Source organism: Halictus rubicundus, chromosome 5, assembly GCF_050948215.1.
Source record: "Halictus rubicundus isolate RS-2024b chromosome 5, iyHalRubi1_principal, whole genome shotgun sequence".
Classification (NCBI taxonomy): Eukaryota; Metazoa; Arthropoda; class Insecta; order Hymenoptera; family Halictidae; genus Halictus; species Halictus rubicundus.
This window is the reverse complement of record NC_135153.1, coordinates 16,298,854-16,320,856: the sequence shown is the minus strand read 5'-3', so window position 1 is coordinate 16,320,856 and position 22,003 is coordinate 16,298,854. Positions and strand designations below refer to the sequence as shown.

General features: G+C 40.0%; 1 protein-coding gene across 1 annotated transcript; it reads right to left on the bottom strand.

Annotated features, from left to right (window-relative positions):
* Nucleotides 1-1,874: 1,874 nt before the first annotated feature.
* Nucleotides 1,875-21,416, bottom strand: Apime-asta (allatostatin A). Its single transcript, XM_076788921.1, has 3 exons — nucleotides 21,204-21,416; nucleotides 3,394-3,671; nucleotides 1,875-2,373 (listed from the first exon to the last, which is right to left on the bottom strand). The coding sequence occupies exons 2-3, from the start codon at nucleotides 3,649-3,651 to the stop codon at nucleotides 2,041-2,043; spliced, it is 591 nt and encodes a 196-aa protein (XP_076645036.1). The 5' UTR covers nucleotides 3,652-3,671; nucleotides 21,204-21,416; the 3' UTR covers nucleotides 1,875-2,040.
* Between the last annotated feature and the right edge of the window lie 587 nt (nucleotides 21,417-22,003).

Here is a 22,003-nt window from a genome sequence, read left to right as displayed (position 1 = left end):
TCTTCACAGGTACAAATAAATTCTCCTCGATCTACATTTTCTTATTACTTTTTTTTTTTTTTGAAGAACATTTATTTGATAAAGTGTCAAACATAAGTTCAACATGGTTCTATAAAGAGGCTTATAAGACAGAAACGCAGAGAAAATTCTGCACTCGCTCGCGGTTAGACGTGTAACGCTTAACGGATCTTAAACAATCAACGTACAGGAGACGAAATGCTGCTTGGATCTTCGAACGACGATTCGATCATTTTGATTGAGTAGGATGATTGTGTACATTGACATTGCAGGTTTATCCTTAGCTTTAGCTGCGTCGTGAATAAATAGATGTTGCGATTTTTTGCAGAGCTGGACAGGTCCAGAGTGACATTTTCGTTCACCGATATTTTTTTTTTTTAAGGACCACACGCTCTTAGGATTAATAGTAATTTCTTTGTTTTTTAGTTTCGTCCAGGTCTGCGGGTACAGCGCACAAGAAAGCGGGGAAATTCTATACCGAAGCTATCTTGGTCGAAGCACACTCTCGATGAAAAGGTTTCTGCAATTGTTTAACCCTGAAATGGTACCCTGGGTCTTCCACGACCCACGCAAAATTTTCTTTAAATTCAGTTTGTAATTTCTATTAGACTAACTTCCAGTCAATTTTTATGGAATTTTTAAAGGTTAGTTTAACGCACTTTATTTTGAAAAAATATGGTACCGCATTGCAGGATTAGGCTCTCCTCTAACCCCGAAAACGCTCCTCAAAAAGCTACTTTCGTTTTGTTATTTAATAGAATCAATCATAGAACGAAAAATTCTGTAGTGTTTAAAAATCGGCAAATTTTCATCTGAGGAGCGTAAGAGGGTTGATGGAAACAGTTCAACCATACTTAGGATCTTCAAGGATCATTATCAAACACAATGCAATTCATCATTCAAAACTGTTCAACCATTTATGGTCCTGTGTCGAACCGGACATCGACTCTTACGCCAATGGTTACTTATTTTACTGATTTACAACTTCTGGCCAAAAAAATAGCACCATCCTTTTCGATATTCAATATTTTTCCTGAAATTGACTTTTTAGTGAAATTTGAAGGACGTGACATGCACGACATTTAACACGTAGTGACCAATGTCGGAATATTGTCACTTTGGTACAGTACTTTAAAATACTTTGAATGAGCTTTTTCAATTTTTCCTGTTGTATAAAAAATCAGTAGATTCACTCTAAAACACATCAACCCCAAAAATTCCCACAAACTCAAAATAATTTAATTAACAATCCTGGTACCTACTACTAACCTTCTGTTTTTTTTTTAATCTTAATAAAGTTCCATTTACTCAAAAATATCACAATAAAAATAAATTTCTAAAGAATTTGAGAGCACCGATATATTATTTTCTCCCAATCGAAATTATTAAAGAAATGAACGTTTATATGGTTTAATACAAAGGTTAATACTCTTGCATTTGGCAATTAATGCAATTTTTATTTTGCACAAAAATCGGCCATCTAATCGGGTATATATGTCTGTGAAATACATTAACAGTGAATAGATAGTATCTTAAGAATTTCGTCCGGGCTTAAGAATTTTTCTGCAAACACGAAAAACTTGGAAAAAATGGTCCTAATTCTGGCCAGGGGTTGCACATTCATCGATTCTGCCAAAATTACACGGTACACAAGAACAATTGTCTTATCTGTCTGCTGTTCTAAGTGGGCAAACAGAACACTTCCGGGGGTGCAGCGTCGCAACGAGAAACGAAAATCCGCAAGAACGAGGGGATGACATTTGACCCGCTCGAGGGAACTTGACCGTGCTCGATCGATCGATCGTCGGATCGAGTCTTCTCGGGCGAGAAGGGACAGAACAGATCGGGAGGAGGCGTTTCGAACTTCAAAACGTGTCTTTATTGTTGCGTGATCGTTATATTTCGTGTGAGAACAAAAGTTTTGCGACATCGAAACAGAGCTACGTCGTGTGTGCGCGGGCTACTTCGCCGGGTCCCCGCTCAAATGATCCTGTTCCCCGACGAAGCCAGTTCGACGAGGTCCTATTCCATCGAGTCCTCGTCGTCCTCGGACACCCTTTTGCCCAGTCCGAAGTGGTATCTCTGGCTGTAGAAGTCCCCGGGCCTGGCTCCCTTGCCGGAGGCCTCACCGGGCGCTCGGGCCGCCCTTTTCCCTAAGCCGAAACTGTAAGGCTGAATGGCCCGTTTGCCCTCGAACACGTCGTCCAGGTTCTCCTGCGAGTGGAAAGCTGACTCGACCGGTATGTAGTCCAAGTTCATCCTCAGAGGGTAGTCCCGGTTCTCGTTGCGCTTCCCCAAACCAAAGCTGTACTGTCTCGTGCGTTTCCCAAGGCCGAACGAGTACTGGCGACCTCTCTGCAAGTTTGAAGACAGTTGACAGTCATGGACAGTGACCGATAGGTGGAAACAGTTTTTTTTTTTTTGGAATCGTTGTTATCGGGCTGATACGGCAACCAGTTCATTATTCGAGGGTCTGGACGCTTTTAAGAGCAATTGATTTTTTATCACCAGCGGCGCGCCGATACAGTGAATTCTCTGTATATGTCGTCGAGGCATGGCCGATAAATGTCGCGGAAGTATCCCCACCACCGCGGGGTATACCCCGGCAGGGGCCTTGAAGTGCAACATAATACGGGTCGGGTATATCAATGTGAGACCAGGAGACCACTATTAACCCAATAACATTCATTATTTTTTTATGGGACTTTCACCAACATATTCGTGGCATTTTTGTATTGAAAATGATACCAAAGATCATCGTCCTTTCTACGTTCGATGCGGATCAAAGACTCCTGGACGATAAACGACATCAAGACCCGTGTTGCTGACATATATCGAGAATTCGCTGTACCGATTCAGTGACGGCACTTATTTGTTTTTAATCAATTTTGGTGGAACTTTTATCAAAGTATTTGTCACATTTTTCTGGTTGAAACGATACCGGACACGATACAATTTGGATTGTATTTGTCTGTTTAATAGACGATTGAGTGGAACCTCCGTTATCCGAACTGGTCAGTGGAATGTTTGGATAATAGAATCCTGATCACCTATTCAGTTATATTTACTAGATTTTAGAGGATTCTACCGAGTTGGGAACAATGCAACAATATCTAAACATTCTTGTTGTAAATGCATAATCGTATCTTAAAATGTGTTATCTGTCAACAAACTGGAGTGAAATATATAATGAGCTGAACGTAATTCTGTACTTCATTAGTGAATAAAAATGAATCGATCTTTTACGACCTGATAAGAGGATCGCGTTGTTACTGCAATCATCAATTACGTGAAAGGAAACTGAAACGCTGGCGTAACATTGACGTTTCAGGGTGGAGTTGGAAAAAAAATCGATTTCGAATGGCTGTAGCTCACCTTATCGTCGGTGTTATCACTCCAACGTTTCCCGATGCCGAAGTTATACACCGGTAGCCTCTTGTACTCGGAGACGTAGGTGTACGCTCTCTTCGCCGGCAGAGAATCGTCGTAGCCGAGGGAGTCCAGTGAATTGTCGTGTTGCAAGTTGAACGAGGATGCTGGCGTCTCGTCCATCGCTGCGGCTGGTTTGCTGACGACGCTGACTACCCACACGAAAGCGACGCTCGACGTCAACAGGCCAGTTCTCGACTTCATCTTGAACACTCACGCGCGATCTAAACAGAAAAATCCTTTCCCTTAACGCCACTCCAAACACAATCACCGAAGTGCTGAAATCCTCATCAAAACTTTGCTGTGTCAATTTGCACGATATAGAATCCGAATAAACCATTTTTTTTTCTCCTTCATAGTGATTCTTAACATCTTTAAATTGATCTAATAGTGAAAAAAGTAATAAATAATAATAAATTCGATATTGTCACAAATGATTAATGTCACTGATAATCATTTAACAAGTTCGGTGCAGTGAAGTGACTGCAAATGACGCAGCAAAGATTATTTAGTTCTGCAATTTCATATATGTCATATATTTCATGTATGTCAGACATCTTTCTTTATTTCTCAGTATTTTTGCAAAAGTTTCCCCGCATTGCAATGTTTACTATTATCGGACTGACAGTTGAGGCGACGGAAACTCCTGAGGGACGTTATCAAAATGGCGGCGATCTGTTTCCCAGCTGCGAATGCAGTTCCGAAGTTCGGGACGAAATAATGAACAGACAGTGACGTCCGCTGGAAAATTGCTTTCCCTTCTGTAGCTAAAGTGACGGAACTTTGTCCGGTGCCTCTGCGTCTCTGCCAGCTCTCCATCGACTTCGAGAACTGTCAAAGTCGGGAGAAATTGAATGGTAAAAAATTCTGTATCGCGAGCGCCGAGGATTTAATGTAAAAGTTCCTGCTCTCGTGTAATCCTAAACTATGGAGAATCCATTGTCTCGTAAACTCCTCCTCTCCGTTCAATTCCAGAGAAAGTTTAGTGCATTTTTAACAAACGTACTTCCTAACGAGTCATAAAAAGTACTGCATTCGTAGATGAATTCATTGATACGAGAAAGGCTGCGATAAAAAAGGTTATTAAATATTTCCTCTAATTGTGACGACGTCAAAAATATTTCTTATGCGATTTCGCATACAAAATCGCTAACCCCTCTTCTTCTTCGTCCGAAATAGGACGACAGCCGGTCCCCAGCCATCGCCTTATATCGAACGAACACTGTATAGTGAAATATCGGTGTGGGTCAGAAATGACTCGGGCATAGGCCCAGAACAGAGCGACAATTCGAAGCTGTTGTTTCGAAATTTTACCTAGCTTGTTATCGAACGATGGCCTTTTTATAATGACTTGAACGGAGGTTAATCACGCGAATTCAATTCAGTAGGAAATCTCGGCGAGCCGGAATCCCCGTTGCAAGGTTAATGTAGGCCGCAATTTAGTGTGCAGACGTTTAAATATTAATTAATTCGCGGGAGTCGACCGTAATTAGGAATTACACGGCTCCCGAATGAATGCGCATCGCCATAACTATTCGATGTACATTCGTGATACAGGCTCGAGTGTACAAAGAGCAGCGTTGGTATGCGATTAAACGCTGATCTGTGGAGGTATCATTGAAAACCGTGGTCGCTAGCCGTTGAATATTTCATGGGAACCACGATACTTGTTCGTTCTCTGTTCGGTTACCGGTTACGATACTGTCTGCTCGGAATCAGGTGTTGCGTGGGCATGACCTATTGAAATTCGCTTGGGGTCAGTTTAACACCGTTACAACGCTGAGTTTATTTAAACTTTCCAACTTCAATTAAACGAGCGAAGATGAGCCTTCTAAAATGAAATCACCAGTGGAAATATTTCATTGAAATAGAGAAGAAGGAAATCCATCATTTCCATGAATGCTGTAGCTTCAGTAAATGTCAAATTAAAAAACTGGTTGTTTAACCGAGGTGTTAAATACGAGTGGTTCAGTATTAATTTGAAAAGACAATTGCCGCTGTAAAAATGACGTACAATAAAGTCTTGATCGAAGCCTAATCCTCGGGTCCGTGCTGTGACATATACCGTGTAGGACAGAGTCTACCCACCTTCTATCCTCTGTTCTCAGTGTCCCCAACCAGCGTCTCCCACACAGTGTCGCCAGATGAGGGGAGGGAGCACGAATTGAGAGGAAAAAGTTACTCTGCCTCGTGATTAGCTTCACGTTTGAAGAATTTCACTTGATGTGAATGGCGCGGTAGGAAGGGGGAAATTAGAGTGGGGGAACAAGTATCGATCTGGCAATACTGTTCCCACCATTCGACAGGCATCCTATGGAAGAAACAGTGTGCGGTCCGCGGGACCCAGTCTAGTGGAGGGGATAGGCGAACTAAGATCGTGCAGCTCCGCTCGGCTTAGAGCGAGACTTTACTGTGGATGCACGTTGGAATGTTGATTTGGCAAATATCTATGGTTAATGCTTCCTTGTCACTCGTGATTTTCAACGAAAGGCTCGAGCAGGTTGCTAATGGTTATTGTTTTAGGAAACATGTGCGATAGAATGAAAAATATCCACGTGGGCGCTGTAAATTCAGTTTGTCCGAAACTTTTCTGCATCCTTTGAGGAACCTCGACCAAATGCCAGGGCCCATTATAAAAACGAGCGAAATTTCCAGTGGCAACAATTTCTGGGGCGTTTCATTTCTCGGCAGACGTCTGCCAGATTAAATCATCCCGGATTTAAAGTGGTAATTCCGCCGGAGAGAGGCGGCCAGTACGGGAAAACTCGGAACACACTTTCTCGTTTCGTTTAATTTTCGGAAGTGGCGATCGCCCGGTTAAATCCCGAAACACCGTGAGACATGCCTTCGCAGCTTTTCTAGTAATTTCCTATCGTAATATTTGAGGTTATAATGATTAACCCTTAGCACTCGAATGGCGACTGTAAGGCGCCACTAAAACTTCCTGTATCATTATTCAAAATATTTTTTACATTATTAAATTTGTTCGTATTTAATAAATTACTAAACGTTTCAGTACGGTACGAGTAAATTGCACCATTTTCGTATGTATAGCATGAACAAATATATACGGAAGGGAAATATTCTAGATCGGAAGAAATGTTTCGTTTTAGAGTTAACACAAGGTTTACGGAGCACTAGAAATGACTATTTTACATTACTTTACAAAAATAACATGATTGTATCTGTCAAAATTTGTGGCTAACTTTTTAATAATATATACCCAAGCAAATCAATTTGTTAAATAATTCCTCATGGATGCATCTTTACAATCTCAATATTTGTAAATTAAAAATATTAGAATCCGTCATTTTGACGGGTCCCGTAAATCTAGTGTTAAAATGGCTTCGAGTGCAAATAATCAAGAACAACAACAACACCGTGAGACATGCCTTCACAGCTTTTCTAGTAATTTCCTATTGTAATATTTGAGGTTATAATTATTAACAGAAATTACATCTTGACAATTACCAAAAAAGAAAAAATTGCAAATAATCAAGGACAATGCGTTGTTTCGGTCCGAACAAATAAAAATCATTGACAGCCTCTATACATTTTTAAAAGAATTTTTGCATTCAAGTCCTTTGTCCTTCGTTTACGTTTGTCCTTCGAAAGTGTTCCTTTTGCACGCTCCCTCGCGCAAAGAGCAAGCGAAAAATGAAACAAAGGATAGAACGATGGTGAAAACGACTCCTGAGTGGTGCGGTGACGATGGTGAGGTTCTTTCAGAGGAAGTCCGTGAAATTCGCAAAAAGCAACGCTTGCAAAAAAGAAAAAAGAGGAGAAACGGTTCGAAGGGAATCGAGCGTCGCGTCGCAACAGGTGCCCGGCACGCCGAGCGTCGCGTCGTCGTCCTTGGCGTCGTTAATTTATTTATTAATTCAGCGAGCAGCCTCGTATTTTTATTTCGAAGCCAATATCAATCCGCGGGGCAACATCGTTCCCGTTAATCCGTGTAAATTCTAATTTGCGACCGGTTCTGTCCTCGCTCTCCCGCCATTTTCCGTTTCGTACGTGCTTCCTAAAGAACCTCGAGCAACGAGGAAGCAAGACCAGGAGGACGAAGAAGTTATGAAAAGAAAATTCATGAAATTCATGAAACCACAAGTTCCCGTTATCCGAACACCGCCGAGGTTGCCGTGGAACGTTTCACAGAGCTTTTCACAGAGCTTTCGCTGTCGATTCGGAGTCAGTGAACCGAAAGATGTCGCCGATGTCGGAATATTGAAAAGAGCGCGAGAAAAAAGACGCTAGAATGATCGACGGAATCAATCGAGCTTGCTTTATGTGTTTTCGGCGCATCAATCACCGCGAATTTCAATAAATCATCGGCACAATGAATCATCCGTTCCTTACGCGTGGACACCGTTAACAAAATGACTATCGATTGACCGCTGTTAATAATTAATAGCGCCGTTCTGCGTGCATTTGTGGCGCACAAACATTTTAAAAAATAAAATAAAATTTGTACGTTAACGAGAAAATCCCTATCCCCCCTTTTTCCTCTTCATCCGAAATACGACGAACGCCGGTCCCGAGCCGTCGCCTTATATCGAAAGAAAACTGTATAATGAGGTATCGGCGTGGGTCAGAAATGACCCCGCAGGAGTCCGAGGGTTAATATTGTTTACGAAGCAATTTAATAATGTCCGTTAACTGTTATTGATTGGACCTTTAACACTAGAAACCTAAAAATGTGAATAGACTCGTTTTTATTACTTTTTTAAAATAATGTAAAATAATCACTTTTACTGCTCCGTAAATCCAGTGTCAAGCATTCATGGCAATTGATCAAAATACAAGAAGTGTGTGTATATAATCGAAAATATTATTTACTAAATATTTCACGCTGACAATTTTAGAGAACGAAATTTATTCTCGTTTCGATACAATATGCACGATTGCTTTTAACGAATTGTCCGCCAAATAATTCAGCGAGTCCAGGAGCCGGGGTAAAATTGAAAAGTTTATTTACAGCAGCCAGGTCGTTATTATTTTTTTTTTTAAGAGAAAATCGCCATGATCCCGTTAGCATGTATTATAAGCTGAGAGAGAAGGCATTTGCATGATGGCGTCGTCCGCGAGCTTAAGACAAGATTAAGGGAAGCACTCTCTTCCAGTACTTTACGAGACCCGTTGGGATTAAACAACTTTCTTCCGTGGATGTTTTTCACGGAAAATTGCAACATCCTTCGCGGGGAATCCGAGACTGAAGCGGCCGGTATTTTCGTACGGTATTAAAACGGCAAGACTGATGGAATTTTAGGATCAGCGAAGGATCGATCGAAGGACACGCGCCCTCAAGGATATCGGAAATTCTTTAAACCGAGATGCACACATTCCGAGGTGAACTCGGAATATTCTACTCTGAACGGTGAACTAATTCCTCGTTTCACGTTTGATCACGCGTTTACATAATCCGTGCTATAGTTAATCAATCATTCGCGGCTAGAGGTTTCGGGAGCTTGTGGGGCGTCGTGAGGACTGTTTCGAAACAGCTTTCGGTCTGCTAAATAGAACCATAGTTCATTCTTTTGTGCATCACGCGTGGTGTTCAGTCATTCTTTGTCGCAATTACTGAATTTTGGTTTTGGTCATATTCGTTGCCCCCTCAAAAAATTATTAACAAAGAAAATTAGGAGTCGAGGGGAAGAAAATTAGGAAGACTGAACATTCGAAAATTGTTTAAATTTCATCCGCAGGGTGAAAGTTAAAATAGTGATGTGTGCAGGACACACGGGGAAAAAACTGCAAATTTACAGGACACGGATGAAAAACATACTGCGGATTTGCAGGAAACCACTTTTAAAAAACAGTAGATTTACAAGCAAAAAACGGGAAAAAGATTCGTAGAAAAAGAAAATTGGAAGCTGCGGATCCACAGAGAAAAGAATAAAATACTGGTTCGAAAAAACGCAGATCCAAAAGGTTTTGTGAAAATTTGTTTCTCCTCCGGGCAACTTTGTTCAATTAAATGCAATCGCGTAATTAAAATATTGTAAAGCATTTTAAAGGATAATTCGGTGATCAACCACAATATTAATTAAAGCCATTTTCACTGTGCAAAGTGTTACGCGTGTTTCCAACACTGCAATATTCTTTTTGATCCTACGAACAATTTCCGCGAGCATTCGCCGGCAAATGGCCGCACTTCTGACAAAGACATCCACGATATCCCCCGTAACGAAGAGGATTATTACCGGTGTATGCAGACGTATGCAAACAAACGGCAACGAGGGGCAGAACAGCGGATCGATACCGAAGAATTACAAAATATCAAAGCTAGTAACAAGGTTAATTCGATTACAGCTCGAAAACATTCGCCCGCAGACGAAAATATGCCATCCCGTTCCACGAGCTCGCAATTCCCGTTCGGAAATAAATTCGCCAGGTACTTTTGGTTCGTTGTTGCAAAATATTAACGTTTCTGACAATACCGGAAATGAATTTAAACGGAATGCGTCGACAAAAACATTCCACTTCATTTCTGTACGTTTTCTATGCTCGCTTATGTTCGTGGGATACGTTGCAATCTTTTCTCGAAATGTTCTAGCTAAAGCAAACCAATTTTAATAAGAAATGGAAAATTCAATAAAATATTTCGAAGACATTTTTGAGGGTTATTATAATTTTTTTGGACGATAAAAATAAAAAATAAAATAAGCCAAATTTTACTGGAGACTCGAATAACAAAGTTGATCAAACAGTGATCTATGTTTCATTGAACAAATTATTCAATTGTTACTAGACTGCAGGTCTTTGGCATAATAAAAATCGTCTTGCATCGATTGAAAGACGCAGCAGTTACGTAGGCATTTATGTCCTTTTTTTTTTTGATAGATTTGTCGAGTTGAAAACTATAGTATCTTCAAGTTCTTTAAATATTTTAATTGTTCACCTATTTTGTCCTATTTTGCATTACATTCTATAATGTCACAGAAAATGAATGTCTGGGCTGAGATCATTCTTGAATAAATTGATTTAAAACCAGAAAATAAATAATATGATAATATTTTCATAAATCAGAAAATCGTCCAATTAAATTAATCCTCGGAAGACAAATTCTGAACAAAAAATGTAATTATCCAAGTCCCCAGAGAAGACTAAAAATTTGTATTCTTGTTCCAGGATAACCAAGTCCTTGATGGACAATTTAATTCTGCAAGGGAATGGTGCGTGGCACTTTAAAAAATCCTTTCGAGTCAGAGAGTAATGTAAAGAGTCGCGTTTCGCGGCGAAGGAAAATAAAATTGCAGCTTTTATTCGAGCAAGAAATCAAGTTTATTCGATCGACGGTGTCACACCATAAAACCGAGGGGGTTTTTTTTACGCGTGTGCCGCCTACGGTTCTATGGTGGCTCGCGTTTCCGTTTTGTTCGACCGTGTAAATGTCTCTGTCGCGCATCGATTCCGGCTCGAATTATTGGTTTCCGAATGAGAAGTTCGCGTAGCAAGGAAAAAATCGAATAATCAATACGTCGCCTCTCTGTCCGGGCCGTTGTTAATAATTAAATGACGCAACGCGCGACAGTGTGAATTTCATGATTGACCTCGTGTCCTCGCCGGCATCTCCACGTGGATTCGCGAAATAGAGGATCGAGCTTCGGCTTCATACTATTCGCAATTCCAGGTCTTGTGTAACCGGAATTAATTGATTCAGAATTATAGCGACAGCTTGTTCGATCAATTGTTCTATGGAAATTATCGTTCCATCAATTGAATATCAATATCTCTTTTCGTTCATATACTTTGTTCCCAATACAGCGCCTACTCGATAATTGTCCAAAAAACGGGTCCGGCCAGGGACAATTATCGGATAGGAATTCTCACAACTTTCGTACGATGAATGAACTATCGATCGCTCGGAAGGACACAGGACGATAAAAAGTATAACGCTGTTTAGGCGAAGAGGAACGGTCACTCAACCTGCGAGTACGTTATCAGTCGTAGCATATTTTCCTTATCTTCGAGTACTCTTTTCCGTTCGTTTTTAGTGTACTCCAGTGAAGCACGTCAACTTGAAAAATGAAAGCATTATTATCGTTTCGGTACACATTCAAAATTACCTGGCCAGTTTGTTTGGACAAGAAAAAAAAATTATTAAAAATGAGAAATATTGTGCGTGTGCTAACTAAATATGGCAAAAGTGTCAATGATTTAAAAAAAAATATATTAATCCTCATACGTTCCTCGGAAATAATTTTGCACTTTAAATGAACAAATTTCATTCATAAATTCACAGTTCGAAGAAATCAATTTTGCAACACCTTCTTAAAATTTTTACCCCGAGGAACAAGCGAGATTTTTGAATGATAAAAATGATAGAAATTGCCAAAAGCATGAAGTGACAGAAAAATGTCGGTGAGCTAGGAAGCTAGTTAATCAATTTGCACAGTGAACGGTCCAATTACAAAATAAAATGTTGAACTGCTCTCATCGTCCAGATAGACAAAAGAACGTGTTAAATTAGACGCGTCGCAGGGACTTAGCGAGGTTCGCAGGAAGTGCGCCGAGCAGAAAAAGTAGAGAAAGGACAAAAAGGATTGAAAGGACGAGTCCAGCCACCGGCAGGATGTCGAGTTTCTCGAGTATCGCCGCCACTTGTGTATGATTCACTGCGTGGCCGGAAATGGGATTAACGCACCTCTCAGCACGCGGCTTGCTCGGGGCTGGGCTATCGGCTATTCGCTAATTAAATTTTCAGCTGTCTCTTACTTTCCCCGACCACCCTTGTTAACAGGCTCCTGCTTGTCTTCTTTCTCCGGCTAATGAGATCGAAGCTATTTTTCTAGGCAACGTGGAGACCTCGTGTTTTCGGTAGTGAGTGGACGCTCATGGTATCTCTGTCGAGCACAGTGATCTGACACGGTAGTTCAAACAGCAGCAATTAATATTTACACTTCTGTTAATATACATCTTTTTTTAAATTTTTTGTACGGCCGCTCTGAATTATTTTTCAACGATTTTTAAAATGTTTCAATAGAGGCACAAACATTGTCAAATTATAAGTAAAGATTTTTCAAAAATTTTTTTAATGTCTTGGTAAGCGTGATAATTGTTCCAAGGGGTTCAAACAGTTCCAATAAATATTGTCTGTAAAATAAGTCCGAATGAATATCGATACGAGTTGAACGTTAAAGACGACGTGTTGAAAGACGAGATAAAAATTTATTAGGAAGCAGAAGGAAGTGCGAAATGATGAACAGAAAAAAAAAGTTTTCGGCTTTCCTAAGACGACAAGCGAAACAATAGTAGAAGGGCTGGTTTGATAAACTACGATCGGTCACGACCCTACCGAAAGGGCTGGTATGACGTTACCGTTGTTACCATCGATCTTATCGGTAGGCAGTGTGTCAGTGAACAGGTAGCCGCACTCCGTGGCCCGGAAATGAGATTAACGTCACTTCGCGATATTCCTCCCCGGGGAGAATGGAGACCTACCCCCACCCCTCCCCCTCCTCGGGTGTGAAATTAAACCTCGTTAGGCCACCGTAGCCCTGAGACGTTGGTGCTACTTACGAAGTTCTCGTAACTTTCGTCGCAACTTGCTCCTTCGCTAGATTGGCTTTTCCTCTTGCTGATTTTTTGATAACTTTCAGTAATTTTCGCGACAAATCCTAACGCTGCGAGTCACAATTAATTAAACTGTACGCTGGAACGCACATACTTGTTGTTAGCTGTATTTCATTCGCGAATTTAAAGTGTCAGTTCCGAAACCGGTTCCAAAGCAACCAACAACTCAACTCTAAACACGCGTAACTTTTGAACCAGTGAATTCCTCCCCTCAAAACTTCGATTTTTTGGATTCTCTCGTCGAGATGTACAGGATTACATAATAAAAGGTTAAAATTTTCTGGGTTGCCCAGGTGAAGTTTAACCGAATACGAACTATTCTTTCCAGAAATTATTTTGATAAATAAATGTGTTGGAAGACATTTTATATTCACTCGAAAGTACAAACAAGTTTTGAACAAATTCCAGTTAATGCTGGGTGTGCTACAGGTTCTCATAGATCGTTCTTCGCTGGTCGAACGTAGTGATCCGAAAAATTGATTCTGATTTCGCATTTGTTCGTCAATGTTTCGGAACAATTCCGAAAGCGCAATCGAACACTCGCGAATCGTTTTGCGAAATAAATAGAAGCAGACGTCGAACGAGATCGGCATCGCGCTCGCGCAGGATGCCCAGAGGATATAAAACGTCCCGATTATTGGAAATGTCCTACGGTGCGTGAAATTCGTCGTTTGACGTTCCATGCACGGGCAACCGACGATGCAGCACCGGGGACATTGCCATTTTTATGAGTCATCACGGTCCAAGTATTGTCGTTCGCCGACGCGACGTCTCGATCTTATTATCGGCGTAAAATTTAATGCCGATATCTAAAATCATCGATCCGTCGCCTATCGCCGCCTTTAAAAGCGATCTTCTCATTTACGGTGAGCCTCGCAGGTACTGCGCACCGTTACAATTTTATTCGGACCAATCGCGAACAAAAAATGTGATGTCTATTTTGCAAAAATCCAAGCTTCGAATACACTGAAGCACATGGGAAATTGTTATTGATTATATAGAAATTCAAAAATACTATTCTTACCAACTCATTGAAATTATTAAAATGGGAAATATAGCCCCCGTATCTACCGACAATTTTCATTCTTCATCATCTTAAGTTTAGAACAACTTGTGGACATTCTCAAGTTCTTTTAATCTCCTCAATATTTTAAATTGCGCCAATTCGTTTTTCTCATAAACGCATAAAACCCGCGGGCACGTAATAAGGAACAAAGGAATATCATTTCGCGCTAGATTGCCAGCAAACAAGGTTTCTGTATGGTAAGAGTACAAAAGCAAACAGCGGGCAGCATCGGAGGGAAAAACGTACGAATCTCTGGCGCACATTGCGATCCAGGCCGCGGATTATTTAGATCGCAGCTGCAGCTGCCTGATTAGCCGGGGTTCAGATTTCATTCGCGCGAAATAACGCGGCGGGCGCGCGGTAATGGGCCGTGTTATGTTATGCGATTCCGGGCTTATGACCGCAACAAGTGCGGTAATAACAGCGCCGTAATAACCTCGCCTGATCCACGCTGTTCTCCTCTCGTTTTTTTTTCTCCCTTTCTTTCCTCCCCATTCTTCCCTGTGTTTCCCACTTTGTCCCGACGCCACCCCCGCGTCATCGGTCTTTTCGGCCACGATGCGAGACGGGCCGGGCTCACGCGCCGCTCTCTCCGGCCATTACGCGCTCCTTGTCGCCTCTTCCCCGGCAATTTCGCAACCCCAATTTGCGCTACACGTGACTCGAATTGCACGGTGACACCCCGGTTATGGATCCTCGCGAAATTTATCGCCGGCGTTTAGGCGAGCGGCTCTCCATCGCGTCCGGACATAAGTAATTAGGATGGCGCTTCGTGGATCGCTGACATCAACGAGCGTTCAGCACGTTGCTTACCGTTGCTCGTAGTGTTGTGTTTTAGCGCTCTTGCGGGATAGAATTCAATTTCTATGATTTTACTGATGTAGAAAATTGTAAGAAATTTGTAACTGTAAAAAAATAATTTTTGTTGAAATTTATAATCGTAGTTATTGTAAGTAAATGTCAATTTTATTAGAAAATGTATGTGTCATTTTAGAAAGAAGACTAATGAAATCTTCATACAGAATAAAAATTTTCTGCATCATTTTCAAGATACCGGAGCTAAATACACAATTTTGTTCTTCTTTATTGACATTCTTAAATTCATTTTGCAGTCTACAATGATCTACTGTTGGGATCTAATAATGTACTTTGGTTCGTTAACTTCTGTTGCAAAAATTCTTACAATAATTTCGTTCCTTTATTTTGTACACACGAAAATAATAAATACGGAACAATCTTTAATATTTAACTTAAGGTTGGTAATAATATAAGATTTTGTAAATCAATATGAGATTTTAATGAGGAGGCAATGGCTCATTTTTCTGGCAGGACAACGTCTTGTGATAAAAATAAATAAAAGAAAAATAAAGATATAAATTATAAAAAATTAATTCATGTAAAGATAAAAATAAAAGACTATTGATTGTAACATAAATTGATGGTGACGTTTCACACACAGTACTAATAAATAAACACAGTGTGGTATTTCTAGCCCAGGATAACAACCTGTTCTATCGCCTAAGTCTGATTTAAGGATTTCGCACGGTACGGTAGTCAAACACATTAACTTGCCCGGAGAATCTCGTGTTTGGATTCCTGCGAGTTGTTTGAATAGGTTGTTGGTCGAATTCGGCGTCTTAATTGTTGTTTGTATTAGTTTTCTTGTAAATCGAGACTTACGAATGTCAAAATAAAACAAGAAAGTTGGACTAGATCAATTCCAAACAAGTTTCATTCTTTAAAATATCTTGGACAATCCTTTCCTTTTCACATTGTTTAAATAGAGATCTTCAAAATTGTATTCAATAAAAACGTATCCTGTAACGTAGAAAAAAAGAACACGATTTGTTGCTGTAGAAAATTATCAATGTCGTTGCCTAACATTTTATAATAACATTTGTGACAATATTTTATAATAAAACTGTAATGATTCGTACTTTTACTTCTCGCCTAGAATATGATACACTATCTGGAAATATTGTATTTTATCTCAAATAAATGATTAAAATAATATTCTGCTCCATGGCTGATCCAATATTGACCGATTTCACTTGCGTCAATCATTGACTCGTGCTACTGTAATCTACACTGATTTTACGCTCGCTCTCCAGTATAATATGCAATTTACATATTTTCAATTAGTTTGAGTTAAAAAATGTATTATTTATAATGAAGCTAATATACGTACACAGATAAATTGTACTGTCTTTAATGATTGACTCGTACTACTGGGAAGTCCAACAGTCACAGTACAAAAGACAAAAAATAATAAAAATTGCAATAATCACAAATAAAATTTCAAAATCCATTTTCGCAACTTCTTTTAAAATAACACTAAAATTTTCTTCATATTGATGTGATTTATTTAAGATTTGATTTATAACAATAAAGAGCGGTGTAACAGAGGAATTCCATGAAATGTTAGAACCCTCATGCTCCATTTGTTGGCCAACTAGTCGCCTACTCCTCTATCTTGGAAATTACAGTGACAGTAAACAGTAACCAGAGGATGCTGTTCATGTTGCGTCATAACGATCGCAGGAACGTTCCCGCGAGCGGCGGGAAATTTGAATTGCGCCGGAGAAACATCGTCCACGGTCGCATATTTTCCGCTAACGTAGACCGAACTTTCAACTAATATTCCACGAGTCCTGACAAGCTGAACGAGCCGACAAAAGTTTCGCGTTTCACCGTCGAGTTGCTCGATTATTTCCTTCTGCGCCGAGAGCGGAGGAATGCGGGAAGAAAAAGTGGCTCGCAATGCAAATCATTGCTGACAGCTTTTTCGACGCAACAGAGATTCCGCTGTCAATTCTCGATGACGCTCGTAGAAACTCGAATACTACACTGGAATACACTCACATCCCGTATAAATTTTAACGCGTCACAAAAATCTACAATCCATAGCTGAGACCTCAAAAGCCTAAAAAATTAGACAAAATCAAAAGAAAAGAAATTTATTGAAAAAAGAAAGAAATTTATTTCAAAACAAATTTATTTAACCCTGGGACTCCTACGAGTTTTAGGCCTATACCAGAGTCCTTTCTGACCCACACCCATATTTCACTAGTTTTCATTCGATATAAGGCGACGGCTCGGGACCTGCTGCCGTCCTATTTCGGATGAAGAAGACAAAGAGAGATTTTCTTATTTCGAAATAAAATAGCGTCGTCTTATATCGGAATAAAATCACACTAAATCTACTAAACAAGTCAATGCGCTAACTCTAGGAACATAGTATAATCGGTGCTTTTAGGATTATTATACGAAAGAAGATTAGTAAGCTGTTTTTTGTGTAACAAAATTGAATCCTATTAGATAGGCTTGCGGTAAGTAAAGTGTTAAAATTTAGATCCCATTCAGCCAAATATGTTTCTTAAAAGACAGAACATTTTTTAAATTTACAAATTATTTAATTTACTGTTGCTATTTGTCTAATCGAATATTAACATCTAGTAAAATAGAAAATGAGTTGGCCACTCGAAATGTTTGAAAGGATCAGCTTTTTTCCACTTGGAACAGTATTTACAGGGAGATCCAACGATCGAACGACGCCGGATGCTGCGTTCGCCAAAGGCCAAGGGCAATTGTCCTAATGAGTGATTAGGGTGGTTCGAAGCAAGTGGGTAATTCAACTTTGTAATTCAGTTCCTACGGGTATTGCGGATCTCGGCGCTTTCGGACGTCCAAGAAGATTTCAAAGCCGTTCGTTAATTCCCCGCGTAAGAAGCGAATCTCCTACTATTAATTAACCAGATTAATGCCTTGAACAGAAAGCCGGCGTGTAATCGGGCAAAATTTGTTCAGAGCTACGGGAACTTCAAATTACAAGGGCCAGGGGCTTTCATAATATAAAAGTATAGCGTGCAAGGGTGGAATCATAATCAGACTGAATGACGATTGAGTTAGTCCGAGTTGGATCTCCTGGCTTGTAAATTTGCTTTCATGCTGCCTCTGTTATTGACTTGTTGAAATTTTGAAATTACTGAATTTCTTCTATTATAACGAGATTGTTCCAAGATGAAAGAGGTTTTTGGCGACGATGTTTGACAAAAAGGAGCTTAACAGTTTCCTTCGTGCAAGAAAGGTGATTAATAAATTTCTTTCATGTCGAAAAGGAGCTTAATAATTTTGTGTATGCCAAAGAGGAGTTTGATCATCTTCGCCATGTCGTAGTTCCAAGAGAAATTATTAATTAATTACTAGACTGCTTTATGTGTTTCTGGTATATTATATTGATTTACGAGCAAAATTACTGTCGCTATTGAACAATATAAAGCAGTGAATATATCAAAAAAATTAATTAACACTGTCACGTTATTTTTCTCAGCTCTATGTAAGTATCTCAAATTCTTTTTAATTTTCAATCGCTTAATAACGATGATCAAGATTGATATTTATTTCGGAAAAGCAGCAGAAAAGTTGAATCGCGCAGTGAAAACATTTTAGAGAAGTAAAAGTCGATGGGAGCACTCGCGGTAAGTGGAATTAAAACTAATTAATTAGCGACGCTGGCTGGCGGTTTTTTCCTTCGCGAGAATCTGAATGCAATCACCTGTTGCGTGAAGAAGTAAATGGCAAACGATGAGGAAAGCGAAAGTCTCGCGGGAAATTACCAATTTTGCGAATTCGTAACGGTTTTATATTGAAATCGTCCAAGAATAACAAATGTCAGTACGAATGGTCAAAAATATTTACAAAATCCAAGAAAATGAAATCCAAAAATTTTTCCACCGACCTTGGCTGGTTTTCAATCGAGTTATTCGTTTACTTTTTACTAATCGTGTGAGAATATAAAATTTTGCAGCACAAGTGGACAAAAATAATTACAAAATCCAAAAATTTTTCCACCCAGTATAATTTCCTTGCTATTATTAAATCGTTTACTTGTGACCAATTTTCCAGAGGTATCAAATTTTGCAGCAAAGACAAGAATAATTAGAAAATCCAAAGATTTGTCACCTCCGTTAGTTAATAACTGTGTCGATCATTTTTGTGGCACAGTTCGGTTAGTTAAAATTTTAAAGAACCCTTTACACGTGCGACAAGCAGAATTATGTATTGCGTCCACGCCTACACAAGTTTCGTCGGGAACCGGTCGAACTTGCCGACACAATTGAACAATTATTCGCCGCTGTCAAATATCAAACATTCGAGAAACCGCGGCGTTGAATAAACAATACATTCGCCAGCAGCCGTGCACGTGTTCCGCTTTCCAGGGTTATTCAGAAATGAGATTCCCCGATTGTTTCACGCTGTACGAAGATATTACCATTCAACCGCAAACTTAACGCCCGAAACAATGACGGTTGTTCCATTAAAATCTTCCAGCATTCCTCGAATCGAATCGTCCGTATCGAACTTGCCCGCAGACAATCGACAAAGTAATCTCCTATCATGTGCTCGGAACGAAAATACTCTTCAACAGACATATTTCACTAGCTGTGAAAATTGATTGACGCACACTCAAATTATTTTATTAATTTCATCAACCTGCACAGTTCGACTTCGCCTGGTCAACAAGATTAATTAACTAAATCTTTTATCGTAACATTATTGTAAAATTAACACTGTTAATATTTTATCTCGAAGAAAATTTTCAGCTAAAATCGGACATTCGTTTTGGAAATTTTCTGGAATTGGAAAATTCGACTGGATAGTCAGCAGAATTAAATCAATTTTTCATTGCAATATTACGTAAAATTGTGAAATTGACACTGACAAGATTTATATAGCTCACGAGAAATGGAATGAAAATTTTGATAATCGGATTTAACGATTATATTTAATGAAAGTATAGTAATGCATAAGGAACTGGAAGATCTCAGAATTTAGAATCGGAACTGCACCGTTCAGGCGTTATCCTAATCCTTGTGACTGGTAACAGATGGAACGTTCGTTTCGGTTGCTAGTTCAATGATGATCAAATAAAAAATTGAAAATGATTGGATCACATTTTTGAAGAATCGCGTTGTTCTCATTTTTTTGACAGTCAGAAGCCTACAGACTCTGTGACGTTTCAAAAAATAAAACTCTTCGACTCCATATGTTTCATACGAGTGCACGTTCCTCGCGTTGCAAGCGAGCTTTCTTGAAATTTCCCACGGGTTTGCAAACAGATTATTAATTTAACACGTTCGCTACCACTGTCACGGATATGTGACGTCCACGATCTCGCAGTTTACTCAAAGATAGTTCAATTAATGTTATACACATTGTTATCTGCAGTGATAATACACGGTATTACATTCCACTACTTTCATCTGCTCAATTGTTCCAATATTTCATCAAAAAAACCACGTTGCATTTCATAAAACATTTTAATCGCGACAAAACATTAAGCAACAACAGAACATAGAATCCAGCTATTACAAAAATCGTTAGACCGAAATGAACAAATATTTCTAACTCAACGGTGTTACAAAAAAAAAATATTTTTCATTAACTAATAAACCTAAAAATTCTAAAAATTACCGGAAAACGTCGAACACAATGCAGAGAATATATCTGTCCCAAAATTGCAAATTTCCTTGTAGAATCGTTCTAACAAAAATCGTTAAATCGCCCATCAAACCCAAACTGAACAAATATTTTCGACCCACTCGAAAGTATTTCTACGAAACTCGTACAATTCTATGAAAATTCTAAAAATAATTAAACGTTCAACACAATGCAGCGAAACCATAAAATCGCACGTATCCTCGTGCTTCTAACAAAAATCGTTACCAAAAATTCGAGCTCGTCGAGGGTTTTGCGGGAAAAAATTTTCCAGAGCCGAATGAAACCGTGCAAAAATTCTAAAAATTACCGGAGAACGTCGAGCAAGGTCCCCCACAGATATCTACCAAAAAAAAAATCGCACATCTCCGAAAATCTAAACACAATCACTTCTCACTGGGAAGCCTCTAAAATCGCTCGGGAGGCTACAATTTCCTGCGACCGTGGAACCGCGCGACGAAATCCGTGCCGACGAGCGTACAGCCCGCCGATCAACCGCGAAAACTCGTTTTCAGGACGAATTGCGATCGGATTGTTTGCGGAAACCGGCAGGAAATCGGCGGTCGCGGAACGGTTCCGTGAGCGGATCCGGCGTTTTTCGCGAACGGAGTCGGCTCACCTGTTGCTGGGAATGCGACGGGTCGCGTTTCGTTGCTCCCCACGGAATCGAAATACAGAAGTTGTCCGGAAAGGCTCCGAGAAACAGGTCCCCAATGGTGCCGAAAATGCTGCTCAAAAAAGCTTCGAAGAGGTCTTCGGAAAGGTCTCCGGCAAAGGGTCCGTCTTCTTTTCGAGGTCCTCTTGATCTCACGTGACTGCTCGACGACGCCGGGCACAACCACTCTGCTGCTACGCGGGAATGGCGATCGGGGCATCGCGACGCCACCCTTTATACGTGTGTGGCCCGCTGGTGTTTGTGAACAAGGTCCCTGTGTGAGTGCGCACCACGCACCCCCTCTCTCCACGAGTTCCTCCTGACAGGCAGGCTTGCCACCCTTTTGCGCATACGCGCGATCCACGATGGGCATTCAATTCTCTTTCTCGCCTAAGACCGTCACGGTCTGACCAGAGCTGGACAAAGTCGGTACATGGTCGTCGAAAGCATACCAACCTCTCGTTTCAATCATTTCTTTTTTTTTTTTTTTACCATAAATCCGAATTTGTAGGCCTCAGGTAATATCGAGTCATATTTTCGTGTACAGTGGAACCTTTATATTTTGTCGTCGACATTAGCCTCGCGGGACACTAAAAATGGTCATTTTACATTACTTTATAATAATAATAAAAATATCCTTCTATAATGTATACCCCCCAAAAAAATAAATTTATTGAATAATTTCTCGGGGATTGATTATTACATTCTCGGTAATTCTAAGTTAAAAATGTTAGTACCCGTGGCTGGACTACAAGTGGCTTGTT

Coding starts and splice junctions, on each gene's coding strand:
- Apime-asta (XM_076788921.1), bottom strand. CDS start 3,651: ATGAAGTCGAGAACTGGCCTGTTGACGTCGAGCGTCGCTTTCGTGTGG. Junction 2,374..3,393: donor GTGATAACACCGACGATAAG/GTGAGCTACAGC, acceptor TCAAACTTGCAG/AGAGGTCGCCAGTACTCGTT.